A 15819-nucleotide genomic window follows, 5' to 3' on the forward strand; every position below is an offset into this window, starting at 1 on the left:
CCTTCCTTTTCTCCTTACTCCACTGCCCCAGAGGACTTCAGAAATTAAAAAGTAGCACCCCTCCTCAAAAATCTGAAGTCGCATTCTGTCTGATTGCCTCAACAGACCTACTAACCTGAAATGAGTTTGGTGCACAAGGAAGAGGTGAAAATAAGCTGCCTTTTCTGCCTACCTTTGCATAAATTCCTGGAGTTGGCTGATAGCGCAAGAGATCCAGGAAGGGCGGTGTGCCTCTAACTCCCTCTGCAGGGCTATGGGTAATCAGGTTGAGAGAGCAGGACTGGCTCTGTTCTACGTTTAGTCCCCCAACTCCGTCCTTGTGCGGTTGACTAGGCCCTGCTTTTCAAATATATTAACAGTTAATTTGCAACCGTGAATTTGAATATCCTCCCTTCACAAAATTATCCATTTTCTTCTCCATTGAATAAATTGTACATATATTTCAGATTTCCTACCTAACTGAGTAGTAATACGTACATTTCACTATCAATTTTTCCAACATGAATATTTTGGGACTATGTGTGTGCTATTCTTTGTGACAGTATTTACACACATCACAAGGCTCTCAAGTTCACACTCACGCTTTGGGTTCCCATCTCTCAGGATGGGAAATCTTGTCTACAAGTGGTCGAGCAGCTTCCTCATTATCTTAGAGAGTGCAGTGACTTAATAGTCCAGACTCATTTGAAGACATAGTAAGGCTCCGTGTTGTCAGAGGAGAGGCTTGTTCACTCTGGCCCTTCCCAGACTTGTGAGGTTTATAAACCTGTTGTGTGCAGTGGCGGTTGTTCAGTTGGTTCTGTTGGACTGAGCACAGACTATTCTTTTGTGATTTGGCCTGTTTATATTCCTCTCAAGACCTTCCTTGGTTGACTCCATCTGGACAATGCCAAGGATTTGGGTCTTAAAGTTCTCCAGGAAGGAATATGACTGCAGTTGGGCTCCCTGGACCACAGTGTGCCTCTTTTCAGGCTCCTGTTTCCAGTGCTGCTTCTGGAGCAAGGCCTGAACTGAAGCATCGAGGTGCAAAGCATGTTTTTCTCCTCTGCGAGGTCCTCGTGAGGATTGTGAATTCATTCTTTTGAAATACGATGGGAGAGTCATTTTGTGGTATGTGGTGGTCTGGGAGTGTGAGAATGGCACTGAAGATTAGTGAGTAGGAAAGCTTCCTGCTTTTGGAACATTTATAGCCTTTCCTTGGAGGGGTTTTGGGTATAAAACACCAGCTGAATGTGGTTTGCAAGGATTTGTCTTGCATTTGTCAAGAGTAAGGTAACATTTTCTTTATCTCTAATTTATATGACTCTTAGGAGACCCATTCCTGTGAGGTTTCATTAGGACATAATCACTTATGGCCAGAAAAATGTGGACATACTATAGTCTTCACACAACCCTGTGGGCATTAGTTTCATCTCTTTCTTCAACAGATGTTTGTGCAAGAGTTATATTAAATGCATTTAATTCTGCTGTCTCAGCCTAACAAATCTTTATCATGAAGATTACTTTAATTGGTGTCACTTATAATCAGGAAAAGCACCCATTATGCTCTTGTTTTCTAGCATGTGGGGAAATTTTCTATCCTAAATGGAATATTGAGGAAGGGGATGTAGTTTAAAAAAAAATTTTTTTTTTATTGAGTTATAGTCAGTTTACAGTGTTGTGTCAGTTTCTAGTATACAGCACAGTTTTTCAGTCATACATGAATATACGTATATTCATTTAAAATTTTTGAAAATAGAACTAATAATTTTATTTTCCTCTTTAACACGTTCCTATTTTTATTTGACATTAAAGGTAAAAAGTAAATCAGAATTCCACAGAGTCAAACACAAAAGTGGTGATGGATGAACAGTTTCAGGGTGACAGTTGGTACCTACTCTTGCTTGCAGGTCACCCAGTCCATCAGTCTTTGTTTAAAGGAAATTTCTAGAACATGCTTAAGATCTTGAGTAAGAAATCCCAAAGTCTAATAAACCACTATCAAACAAAATGCTTGAGGACAATTTATAGCCACTAAAAAATGTGATTAATAAGGAAATGATAAAACAATGGAACATGGAGACAACATCACTACCCTCAGGAAGCTTATGTTCAAGTAGAGAAAGACAGAAGCTAAGTGTGGTCCACAGCAGGTCGCATGATAACTCTATGGAGAACAATAAATCAGAGGGGGTGGATAAGGGAGTGTCAGGCAAGAGGGGGTGATGTGGACAGTTTAAAAATGCAGGCAGAGAAGGTCTCACTAAGAAGGTAACATGTGAACCAAGACAGAACTGAGGGAGGCTAAATGTGGGTCTGAGGAAAAAGCATTCCAGGCAGAGAAGATGGGGCTCATACTCCGTTCTGTGACTCTTAACTCAGAGTGAGGTGAGGAACCACTGGGATGTTGGATCAGAGAGGATCACACAACTTATCTTCTGGTATAAAAAGATCACTCTGCTTGTTATGTTGATAATAGATTGTGGGGTATGGGGGTGGTAAGGGGTCATTGTAGGTGCCTGTTGGGGCCAGGGGTATCTGGTTGTTGCCCTTTGAGGACAATCAGGTGCCTATGAATGCCCAGCACTCGTGCCCTCTCAGAGAACTCTCTAGAGTTTATAATGGGCTGTGGCGTCTACTACATAGATCTGTTGGAAGACAATAGACAAGTGGAGGTGCCAACACAAGAATCCCATCGTTTGCCCTGTTGGTATTTGCCATTCCCCCCGCCCCTAACTCTTTAGGTGCCCTCTCAGCTCACGTCCCTACCAAATGCATGGTGTGTGGTATTACCACTGTCTGTCCGACCCTGATTCATGCAGAGACGCATTGCATTTAGAAGCCTTTATTACATGATGTGTCTAGGGTTGAGTTTGTAATACAAATTCTTCCAGGGAGCCATTGACCATTTAAGACCCACTGGTGTTCCTGCCTTTTAGCACATTTATTTAACCAGGGCTTCTTGTATGTGTGCATTTAATTTCCAGCCATTTCTCGCATGAGTAAATTGCCTAAATACACTTGTGAGAAACCCTTTTATGGTAAATGTTATTAAACTGAAAACAAGGGTATAATAAAATAGCAATTTAAGGTAATTTACTAACAACCGGAGCCCTTAAACACTGACGTACCGTTGTGTAGTAGTAACAGCAGACTTGGTATTTAGACCCATTCTTTGTCACTCCAAGAATCATTGGGACAGTTTCCTAATAATCCTCATGGTCTTTAACTGTAGCTCTTTCAAGAATTTTTTTACTAGTTCTATATCACTGGTTGATAGATTGTAAATCATTAGCTTTTACCCACATAAAACATCCAGCAAACTCTATCTCTGATCTTTATCCAGAGAAATAATAGAGAAAATATTCGGAGAAAGTGATAGAGATGATTGACATCATCGAGCCTTGTTGTTCTTGGACTTCCGTTTTCCAGACTGTCTACTGAATAGAGTGATATTGGGGTTAAGAATAGAAACTGCCTCATAGAAGTGAAGAGTTAATTGAAAATCTTGAGGATTCCTGTATCTTCCCCAGTAAGGAGAATTCTTTGACTACACATCTCAGTAAAGGCTCCTTGTCTCTGGTAGATGGTGTGGATGCCACAAAGAAGGCCAGTGGGCAGCTGGGCAGGACCTGCCATTCAGGTACCAAGTCCCTGCATGTCGGTCCTGGCTTCTGTTTGAAGGTGGACATTCTCACTGTCGTCAGTGCCCTGGGGACCCTCACCCTGAGAGGGTGACTCAGTACTAACTGGAAAGCAGGGAAGTGGACCCTACAATGTTGGCTTATTCCTTTGCTGTAAGGAGGGACCTCACACACTCAAAGGCACCAGGGGGACCAGATGTACTCAGAGTCCATGTAATCAGCACAGGCAGGCTTCCACAGGAAGGCAAATCATAATCAGAAGCCACTTATTAAGTTGCCCTGAAAAATCATCACAGAACCTAGGAATGCCTTGTCTGTATGATTGATTCATTCTCTCCCTGAAGGTGCCTGGAGAGCTAAATCCTAGTCCAAAGGTAGTTTGGTGAGTGGATAGTCAGGACGAGGGAGGCTAGGTGAGGTGCATGTTTAATGGCAACAGCTTAGCTTCACGAGTCCCTGTCAGAATGGGTATGACTTTGCTAGAAGGACTGAACCTCTCAAAGCCAAATGGCTAAAACTTCCTTTTCCCTACAGGGGCACTTGAATAGGTGCATCCATTATCTTTACCCCAAACGTAGCAGCTCAACACAGCCATAAACATGTTATTATCACACAGTTTCTGTGCATCAGGAATATGACTGAGTCCCTCAAAATGTTCTCTGGAGTGCAGTCACCTGAAGGCTTTACTGGAGCTGGGAATTCTGCTTCCGAGTTGGTGCTGCTGTTGGCAGCAGGACTGGGTTCCTTACTCTCAAGACCTCCCTCCCTGTTGGGTTGCTTGAGTGTCCTCACGACATGGCCACTGGCTTCCCCCAGAGCGAGTGGCCCGAGGGAGAGCACGGTGCAAGCTGCAGTGCCTGTTGTGACCAGTCCATGAAGCCACACACTGTCACTGCTGCTACGCTCTGACAAACGGGACTCGTCAGCTCCAGCCTGCACGCAACTTAGAGAGTTGTTTAGGCTCCACCTTTTGGAGAGGACTGTCAAAGACATTGTGCTCGTATTCTAAAACCACAAAAGGCCATTGTCCTCTGTAACTTCTTTTTTTCCTATATTGCAGTAGCTGACCCAACGCTTCTGCTGACCCATGTACTCTTAATATTTCTGCATGATTATACTTATAAATATATGTTCATATAAACATTTTATATGTAATTAGACACTATATTCTATGATTATGTTTTTATGTATTATAAAATTACATATTGCGTACATACAGATGTTAATGTATTTAGCTCATAGCCAAGCTCTTCTGGAATGATAGTCATCATGTATCTTTATGCTAATTTGCATACCCCTATTCCGCCACCTCACCAGCCAGGGGGACCTGGGGCAAGTTACTTGACCTCTTTGTGCCTCTGTGTCCTCATCCATAAAGTCAGGCTTGGAAGAGGACCTACCGCATAAGCTTCATGTGAGGATTAAATGAAGAATTACAGGCACAGAGCTTAGAAGAGTGCCCGGCATATAGAAACACTCAGTGCTGTTAACTGTCAGCATGGCAGCCGGAGCAGGAGCAGAAATAGTTTGATCCAGTAGGTCTAGTTAGCCCACAGAAGGCCATCTTATTTGCATGACCCCACAGGCAGTAAACAAAAGTCATAGCTGTCTTCCTGGCCACACCACAGCCGCACACCCTCCAAGCCCTGTCCCGGGGACAGAGAAAGGACCATCTCAGGCCTGGAAGGGACCGGGGCCAGCAGCCTCTGGTTTTCCTTTCCTCTTGGCTTTGCTGGCTCCTCCCCCAGGTCCCAGGTCAATCCCTGGTGGAGAGTGCTTCCGTGGAGATAGAACTTGTTTAGTTTGCACTCTGAGTCCTATTTACGTTTTGTTCTTGTCCCTGATTTTTTTTTTCTTTTAGGCTGACCTTTTGCAGAAAGGGTAGGAACAGGAAAGGAACCTCGTAAAAAGCGAGGGAGCTCCTCAGCCTTGTGGATTTGTATAAAAGGTTGTCCCCAAATTTTATTTTTAAGTGTATGTTTTCCGGGATATACACTGGTTCCATGGGATCCGTGCTGGCGTCAGACATAGATTCGCCTTCCTCTCAGGCCCTTTAGGTTCTTGCCAGCGCCTCTTTAGTTCCTCGGGCTTCATGAATAGATTTCATCTTCATTCTGAGCATACTTATGAATTAAAACATGCTGGGTGTTTGCGGAAAATGTACTGATGAGGAAGTTAGAATTGGTGCTTTCTTCCTCTCCTGGGCCACTTTAAAAGAAAGGCTGTATTCCTAGTGGAATGCACAAGGGTTGTCTTGTGTCAGGTGGCAATTAGCTAAATATAGAGTCAGGGAGCTTGGAGGGACCTGCTGAGGTCATCTGTGCCCTCCCACCCGCCTTCCCCATCTGAATGTCTGTAGCCCTGTGTTAGACGGTTCAGTAGCCACCAGCCACATAGAGCTTGTGAGCATTTCAGCTGTGGCTAGTTCAAGCTGTGCTGTCAATGGTAAAGTACACCCTGGGTTTAAAAAAAATTTTTTTTATTGAAGTATAGTTAATGTATAGTATTGTGTAAGTTGCAAGTATACAATATAGTGATTCACAATTTTTAAAGGTTATACTCCATTTATAGGTATGAAATATTGGCTATGTTCCCTGTGTTGTACCATATATCTTTTGAGATTATTTTATGCATAGTAATTTGTACCTCTTAATCTCCTACCGCTGTATTGTCCCTCTGCCCTTTCCTTTCCCCACTGGTAACCACTAGTTTGTTCTCCATATCTGAGTCTGCTTCTTTTTTGTTATATTCAATTGTTTGTTGTATTTTTTAGATTCGATATATAAGTGATATATCATACAGTATTTGTCTTTCTCTGTCTGACTTATTTCACTTAGCATAATACCCTCCAAGTCCATCCATGTTGTTGCAAATGGCAAACTTTCATTCTTTTTTATGGCTGAGTAGTAGTTATGTGTGTGTGTATTCATCTGTTGATGGACACTTAGGTTGCTTCCATACCTTGGAAATTGTAAATAATGTGCTGTGAACATCAGGGTGCATGTATCTTTACAAATTAGTGGGGGGCTTTGGATATATACCCAAGAGTGGAATTGCTGGGTCATATGGAATTTCCATTTTCAATTTTTTTAGAAACCTCCATATTGTTTTCCACAGTGGCTGCACCAATTTACATTCCCACCAACAGTATATGAGGGTTCCCTTTTCTCTACATCCTTGCCAGAATTTTCTATTTGTGTTCCTTTTGATGGTAGCCCTTCTGACAGGTGTGAGGTAATATCTCATTGTGGTTTTGATTTGCATGTGGAGCATCTTTTCATGTGCCTGTTGGCCATATGCATTTCCTCTTTGGAAAAATGTCTATTCATTTTTCAGTCCAGTTGTTTGTTTTTTATGTTGATTATATGAGCTGTTTATATATGTTATAAATTGATCCCTTATAAGTAATATCACTTGCAAATATTTTCTCCTAGTCAGTAAATTGTCTTTTCATTTTGTCAATGGTTTCCTTTGCTGTGCAAAGGCTTTTAAGTTTAATTAGGTCCCATTTGTTTATTTTTGCTTTTATTTCCTTTGCTTTAGGAGACAGATCCAAAAAAATATTGCTGTGATTTATTCAAAGAGTATTCTGCCTATGTTTTCTTTTAGGAGTTTTATGGTTTCTGGCCTTACATTTAGGTCATTAGTCCATTTTGAGTTTATTTTTGTATATGGTGTTAGAGAGTGTTCTAATTTCAGTCTTTTACATGTAGCTGTCCAGTTTTCCCAGCACCACTTATTGAAGAGACTCTCTTCTCCAGTGTGTATATTCTTGCCTCTTTTGTCGTAGATTAATTGACTTAAGTGCATAGGTTTATTTCTGGGCTCTCTACTCTGTTCCATTGAGCTATACATCTGTTTTTGTGACTGTAGCTTTGTAGTGTAGTCTGAGGTCAGGGAGCATGATTCCTCCAGCTCCATTCTTTCCCAAGATTGTTTTGGCTATTCAGGGTCTTTTGTGTTTCCATACAAAAAAAATTTTAATGGAGATACTGGGGATTGAACCCAGGACCTCCTGCATGCTAAGTGTGTGCTCCACCACTGATCTGTACCCACTTCTCTCCATACAAAATTTTTAACTATTTGTTCTAGTTCTGTGAAAAATGCCATTGGTACTTTGATAGGGGTTGTATTGAATCTGTACCTTGCGTTGGACAGTATGAAGTACACCCTAGATTTTGAAGACTTTTCTTTTACAAAGAAAAGAATGTAAAATGTTTCACCAATAATTTTATATTGATTACAAGTTAAAATAATATTTTGATATATTGGATTAAATTTAGAAGATCATTAAAATTAAATTTACCCCCTTTTAACTTTTATTTTTATAATAGAAAATTCTAAATTCCATATGTGGCTTACATTACATTTCTATCTGACAGTGCATCTCTGGACCATTTATCTCTATTCTTCAGACTCCCAGAACAGAGGTTGTAGAGCCTTTCTTGGTGACCCCCCTGAATCCTTTATCATTCTGGCACTTTGGTTCTTCTCCACAGCCAATCTTATTCTCTCGTGCTTCAGTTTGAAGACTTCTACTTTGCATAATTGACTGTCCATCTCCTTATGAAATCCCTACTTAAGAAAAGTCAACTATCTCTTCATATCATTCAGTTGTAAGTTCAGTAGCCCCATTATTTTTCACCTTCTGATTTTCTGCCTCTTTTCAACTCTGGTAATTTTTAATGACCTTCCCTGGGTCATGTCTGGTCTCTATTACTTTTAAAACTTGGTATCCAAAACCACCCAACATGGCTGTAATATGGGCCTGACTAATGCAGAGACAAATAGAAGAAATCGTGTTCACCATCAAGTACCTGACTGGTCCTCTTAATACATTACCTCATTTAATCCTATACCTCAAGGAGGGGCAGGTGCTGTTGGTAACACTCATGACTGATGAAGGAGTTGAGAGGTTGAGTCGCTTACCAGGGTTCCACTGTCAATTAGGTGGCAGAGCTGGAATTAGTGCCCAGGTGTGCCTGACTCTGAAGCCCACATTCTTTCACTACGTACTGTACCCTCTCCACCTGATACTTTTCTTCAAATACACGCCTTTGTCTTGAGAGGCCTTATTGTACATGAGTGATGCATTTGTAGCTTATGGTCAGCAGTGACTTGAGCTTGTTCTGATAGGTCTGTGCCTCACTAGAATTATGCAGCCCTTCTGCTAAATTCCAGTATTGCCTTTTCAACCCTGCAGATACTTTGTGAAAGCCAGAAGGATGCCCTCCCCTAGCCCTTACACAGTCATCAGTGGGCCAGGCTTGAGGTCTACTGGTGTCAGGAATGACTTTTCTGGCAGGGAGTGCTCTTTCCTGTTGTCCCAAGTCCCATAGATAAGTCCCCAGAACAAGCTACTTCTCAAAGGCCAATTAAGGCAAAGTGTGTTGTTAGTCTACATTCACCCAAGGGCAACAAGTTTGTGTTTTGAGGAGTGGCGAATAGGAAGGGATCTTTGTGAGGGTGTTAAAAACAAATCTTCTCATGGATGAATCTTGAAGACATTATGCTAAGTGAAATAAGCCAATCACAAAAGACAAGACTGTATGATTCCACTTACATGAAGTAACTACAGTAGTCAAATGTCTAGAGACAGAAGTAGAATGATGGTCACCAGAGGCTGGGGGAGGGGAGAATGGGGAGTTAGTGTTTCATGGGTACAGAGTTTCAGTTTGAGAAGGTGAAGAAGATCTGGAGATAAATGGTGGTGATGGTGCACAACAATGTGACTGTATTTAATGCCACAGAACCACACACTGAAATATGATTAAAATGATACATATTACATTATGTATATTTTACCATAATAAAAATAACCAAACAGATCTTCTATACATAAAAATAGCTTGCTTAGCATGTGTGATCCGAGGTGTCGCTGGAGCCAAGTCTTAGGTCCATTGTTTGTTCTAGCTTTGAGGTCACAGTCATTTTCTGAGTCAGCTTTTCATGAGGAAAGTGCAGGCTTACTTCACTGAGATGAGGGCCATCCTTTCTTTCCAGACAGATTTCTCCATCTAGGAAGTTTTACCAACTTCACATAAATACCTTTGCCAGGGCTTTAACCATTTTTCCAAAGATGTCTAGGGAAGCAAAGTAGTCTTACCTTCGAGGACTCCACTGCATGGACTCTTGATCACACTCACTTTTCCATGGAGATTTTCTGATTCCTTATTCCTCCGTCTCTAGGGAATACCTAGACTTTCCTAAGAAAGAAAATGGCTGTAAATTGTATTTGTTTGTACTAAAGTAGTCATCACCTCTTTGGAGACTTGCATGAGAATTAGACTGAGGACCCAGACATCTGGGAGTGTCTGTTCTATAAGTTTCACTGAAATCACTTCCCCCTGACAACTTGAGGTCAGTTATCCAACTTGATGCAGATGCTATTTTGAGAAAATTTAGCCAGGGTACCCAGATTGCGACTCTAATCCCCAGGAATTCTCTTTCCAGTGTGGTGCTTGGAGCCAGTATAAATGCTTATTTGCCCTGTCTATTTTCCTTTTCAGGAATCATTAACCAATGGCAACAGGAATCCAAGGATAAAGTTATTTCCCTCCTGTTAACTCACCTGCCTTTGCTGAAGCCAGGAAACCTTGACGCAAAAGTAGAGTATATGAAACTGCTGCCCAAAATCCTGGCGCACTCCATTGAACACAACCAGCACATCGAGGAGAGCAGGCAGCTGCTGTCCTATGCTTTGATACATCCGGCCACTTCACTGGAAGACCGCAGTGCTTTGGCCATGTGGCTGAACCACTTGGAGGACCGCACATCAACCAGCTTTGGCGGCCAGAGCCGAGGCCGCTCGGACTCTGTGGATTATGGGCAGACACACTACTATCACCAAAGACAGAACTCCGACGACAAGCTCAATGGGTGGCAGAACTCTCGGGATTCTGGGATTTGCATCAGCGCCTCCAACTGGCAGGACAAAAGCCTGGGGTGTGAGAATGGCCATGTGCCCCTCTACTCCTCTTCATCCGTGCCCACCACGATCAATACGATTGGAACCAGCACAAGTACAAGTAAGTCCCCCCGAAGCCCTTTAGCGCAGTCTGGTTTGGCAGCTTGCTGTGTGTGGCATGTCCCACTGGGAATGTCTGCTCCAAGCACCCCGTAACCCTGGGAGAGGAGGGCTGATTGGAATTGTTTGTGGGAAAGGGCTTTCTGGACCCCATCTTTGTTGTTCTTTTGACTCTGGAAAGATGGAAAAGATGCTGGGCTGGTAAAAACAAATGATGGTCCAAACTCGGGTTCAAATAGACAAAAAAAAGAAGACGAAAATTAGAGAGATTAAGTGGTGAAAGAAGAAAACTTCCTCTTTCCACAAATAGAAATGCCTTTCACTCACTGTCTTTCACCTGGGGTTTTTGGATTTGCCTAGACACTGAGTTGCCGTGTGATTCTCTAAACCTAATTCTAACCCATGGTTAACCAGACAGCCTCATGGGCTTTGTGCATTTTCTGTTCTGTTTTTTCTTTCCACTTCTTTTTTCCCCCTTTTTCTTTCTTTCTTTCTCTCTCTCTCTCTCTCTTTTTTTTTTTAATTTCACCCTGGAATGTTCCCTTCCTTGCATCTCCTCGTTTTAATCCCCAGTTGTCAGGGTCACTTTTCCTCCTGACTGCGGGGAGCAGGTTTGCTAACTGAGAATGCTGCTCTGTGCTGTGGCCTGATGTGAATGCTGTGGCCTTCTCTCGCTCAGCCTAACCCCTTAGGAGAGATGGGGCAGGAACGGCTTTGCGGGAGGGGATTGCCGAGGACAGCCTCTTGCTCTTCGGACCATTAAAGCAAAATGCCCACAGCTGGGACTAGGGCCAGGGGTCCTCTCTGTGGCTCCTGACTTAGGCTGAGCAAAGTGTCAAACGTGCCACTGGTGCTTCTGTAAAGTGACAACGTGGGAGAGTGGCCGCCATTAAACAGAACTCCTAGATGCTGGTTTGCATGTGTCCCTGAATACAGCGTCAGCACCGAGATGCCTTTCTCGGGGAAAAGCTTTTACGGTTAGACCTTATGTGCCTGTCAACATGCAGGAACCCCCCCAGTTAAAAGGCATGGGAGAATGAAGAATCCGCAGTGACAGCTTCTTGGCCTCTCCCCATCTCGTGGATCTTTTGGCTAATGGGCCTTTTTAAATGGCTTTCTCATATATGTGAGGGTGTTGAATTTTAACTACATTAGTTGAAACAGAACTTTAGTGAAGTAATCAAAGAAATACGTAAGGTCCTGCATTGATAATGCCACAAGAGACTCTTAATTCTTTTTTCTATTTTTACGTTCAGATATTGATACCTTGCACATTTGGGAATTAGGTGATTATCATGCATTAATTTATTGTGTAAGAGGTTCTGGTGACAGTCAGTGTTTTTTCACAGACTGGTAATCCAGGGAGCGGTTTCACAAACCTCTATGTGATGGAGAGTGATGGCTTGAACCATTAAAGCAGACACACGCACGCTGGGGTGGCAGAACTCCTTGGCCCGAGTTTCCTGGGTCAGTGACAGAATCTAGCAACTGTTAGAAAACTCTTTGATAGCTGGGATTGCTGCGAGCGCCTAGCTCCCTGCCCTCTCAGAGCTTGGTTTTCTGTATTTTAAGGGGTTGAGGTTTATGTCATTTGTCTTCCAATTAGTCTTGGGTCATCACATTTCCAGCTCTACTGATTTATACATTTGGTCAGGTCTTGCTAAGATGAGTACATTTAAGATGGTTGTCAGAGTGTAGCCAACGAGCACTTCTGCATTTCACTATGGCTGCCTAGCCCACCAGAGGGGAGGATGATGAGATGATTGTCGTGGCCTCCTAGGCCTTTGAGTCCCAGGGAAGTACGTGACCTGAAAATGACTAGGAGATTTAACACGGTAACTAGATTATATATCTCGAGAAGAAGAAAGAGGTTGGCGCCCTTTTTTAGAACATCAGTAAAGAAGATGAGAGCTCAGCTGTCTCCTCTAGAAAGTTTCGAACACTTAGGTCATATCAACACTTGTATTTCACTAACCTCTTTTTAACAAATTTTAACGTCATTGCTTTACCCCTCCACAGTATCGATAGTGGTTAAACTGTGTGTATCAGAACTGCAGTCCTTTAGGTCATTCATTCACTGGTGCTTCTGTCAAACATCCCCTGAGCACCTGGGAGGGAGCTTGATGAAATGGACAGAACAAGGACTTTGGTGTCACTGCCTCCTGGCTCCAAATCTCAGACTTGTAATTAGCTAACTACAACTTGGCCAGGTAACTTTTCTGAGCAAGGTCCTCACTTGTAAAATGGGAACACTTGTGAGATCTACCTGCCAGGCTTGTGGTGAGGGGAAGCGAGTTCTGTATAGAGATGCCCAGCCCTGGCCAGGACCGGTGCTAGTAAGCACTGAGTATGTGTCTGCTGCGTGAGTGAGACAGACTGGGCCAGCCGGGGAGGAGCAAGGTGCTGGCACTGACCCCCAGACCCTGAGCCCTCATTTCATCTTCCGATGGTCTCCTGATGAAAGCATCTTTCCTGAGCCTGGGCCATGCAGAGTGTTCTAGGGGCACTTGAATATGCTGTGACTTTTGGCCACTTCACTGCAATAGAAAATGGTTTGAACTTAAGTCTTCAGATTCCGAGATAGAAGAGTACCATCTTGTTTGGGAAAAAGCAAAGAAGGTTGTTGGCTGAGAGGGAGTGAGTGAGGCAGGCAGCGGTGCTAGAGGCTGCAGAGGTGATGGGGAGGGAGAGACCCTACAGGCATTGTAGGCCATTGCAAGGACTTTGACTTTTGCTTTCAGCAAACCAGGAAGCCATTGGAGGATTTTTGGCAAATGAGTGATGTGCTCTGAGTCACATTTTAAAGGGATTCTTTTGGCTGCTATGTTAAGAATAGATTGTACTGGGGCAAGGGCAAAAACATTTAAACCAGTTAAGAGACTATTGCAGTAACCCAGGCAAGACATTAATGACTTGGACCAGGATGGCTGAAGTAGACGGTGGAGAAGTGATCAGAATCTAGATATATTTTGAAAGTACAGCCAACAGGATTTCCTGAAAGAATAAATTAGAGGTGTGAGGAGAAGAATCCAAGATTGACTGCAGGGATTTTTGCTTATACAACTGAAAGTGTGGCACCGCCATCAGTTGAGATGGGGAAGTCTCTGTTTATTGAATATGTTTTGGGGTAAGATTGGGAGTTCATTGTCATCAATGGTGAGTTTTCATGTCTGTTAGACATTCAGAGATGTCTCGTAAGCAATTTAGGTATATGAGCATGCGGTTTGGGAGAGAAGGCTGACTTGAGATAGATATTTGGGAGTTATTAGCACATGAATGGTATTTAAAACAATGATACTATGAGGTGAGATTACCATGGTAGAGATGTAGCCAGAGAACCAAGGACTGGGCCTGGGCACTTCAACATGAAGGCTGGGAAAAAGAGGAGGGGCAGCGAGCCAAGGAGAAACCATTAAAGTCGGAGAAGACTCAAGAGGGTGGTGTGTGTGTGTGATGCAAGGCAAATGAAGAAAAGGTTTCAAGGAGCAAAAAGTGAACTGAGTAAAATGCTACTAATGGGTCCAATAAGATGAGGACCAGGAATTGACTGTTGGGTCTGTGGAGGAGGGATCTTACAGATCAACGGGAAGCGCTTCACACATGGCAGGCAGTTAAGGGGTGAAGAAAGTTGAGTTAGTTGATTCCAAAAAGATAGGAGACACAATAGGGAGAGAAGCTAGCTACAAGTTTGATTTTGGATGTATATTGACTTTGAGAAGGTGCTGGAACATTGCAATGGAGAAAATGATGTGTAGGAGGCATTAAAAATAGATGATGGAACCCAAGCAGATTTTTGCAGGAAGGGATTAAGATGAGGTTAAGAGTAGGGGGCAAAAACAATGTCCTTAACTTAACAAGAATTAACCTGTTTTCATCCATTTAGACAGAGGCAAGAGGACCTTTTATTGATTACAGAAGTTAAATCAAGTGAGATCTCATAGGATATTTGCATGGGGCCTTTTCTTCCATGAGATAAGAGAAGAATGGTTTGGGGAAGTTGAGATGTCTATTAAGCAACATTTGGAATAGCATCAAGGTGTTTCAGATGAGAGGGAAGAACGTGTTTTCAGTACCTATCCTTTTAAGGCTACTCAGGGGTCTGATGACTGAGAGCAAGAATGTGCAGATTCTTCATCATGAGCTGGAAAGGGAGACCAGAAAGGACGAAGGGATTGGCTGTCATAAACCGTACACAAGTCTTAGTTTTGTTTCGGCCATCACAAGCAATTCCAAAGATAACGTGCACAGAACCTGGCTTAGCATCTCTCAGTTTGATTTCTGTCTCAAGTCTGCTATAGGAAAAGTAAACCATTCAGGAAAAGAACAAGTCTCAGTTTTCTTTAAGAGCCCACAGAATTCCCTTGTGAGGAAGTCAGTGCCACCTCCGTTGCCCCAGACTGACTTTCTAACCATTTTCTGCCTTTCACTGATGGACTTTGACCTGGAAGAAAACTATTTGCTGCAGTTACAAATGGAAGGGACTTGTTTCTTTTCAAATCATTGCAGTACTTTATTTTTCTTAACATTCTTTACATTTGAATTTATAAACATGCTAACCTTTGCCAGCCTAGTATGAGGCAAGAACTCAAAACTCAAATTTGGGGTTACAAAAACTATCCCCAAATACTCCATTCAAACTGCCCACTTCGACAGTCTCATGGTACAGCTTGGAAGCTTAATATTTCTTTTATTAATCTTCGTTGACTTTTCTGATGATTACAAACAATACATTATAAATTTTTTGGTGCCATAGATCATGAAAAGTAAATTAACACTGATAGCTGCATAGTGTTTACTACACGCTGGGCACTCCTCAAAATGCTTTACATAGATATTAACTCATTTAATTCTTACAACCCTATGATGTGGCTATTGCTGTTATCCCCACTTGACAGATTAGGAAACCGAGGCACAGAGAGGCTAACGTGACCAATGTCACAGACCATCTAAGTCTTGTGCCCCAAGTGTGCTCACTTAGCATTGACCCATACACTTAGTATTCTGTGCCCCAGTTTTTGATTGACATGTTCGCCTCTCCTTCCTGATTATGAATTCCTTGGGGACAGGGGTTTTGTCTTCTTTATCCCTCTTTCCCAGCACCTAGAACACCCTGTGGCTCCAAAAGCCACAAAAATGTTGGCAATGGCAAATTCCTGGCATGGGTTCAGT

The 15819-nt window shown here is 42.7% G+C and overlaps 1 protein-coding gene across 8 annotated transcripts in view; it reads left to right on the forward strand.

The window, feature by feature from the left end:
- Window positions 1-15819, forward strand: part of SAMD4A (sterile alpha motif domain containing 4A) — a 197344-nt gene that overhangs the window by 108541 nt on the left and 72984 nt on the right. For all 8 annotated transcript variants that reach the window (XM_072963084.1, XM_072963082.1, XM_072963083.1 and 5 more), the window contains exon 2: window positions 10133-10651. In XM_072963084.1, the coding sequence (XP_072819185.1) occupies window positions 10133-10651 (519 nt within the window). The remainder of the gene's footprint in view (window positions 1-10132; window positions 10652-15819) is intronic.

Source organism: Vicugna pacos, chromosome 6, assembly GCF_048564905.1.
Source record: "Vicugna pacos chromosome 6, VicPac4, whole genome shotgun sequence".
Taxonomy (NCBI): domain Eukaryota; kingdom Metazoa; phylum Chordata; class Mammalia; order Artiodactyla; family Camelidae; genus Vicugna; species Vicugna pacos.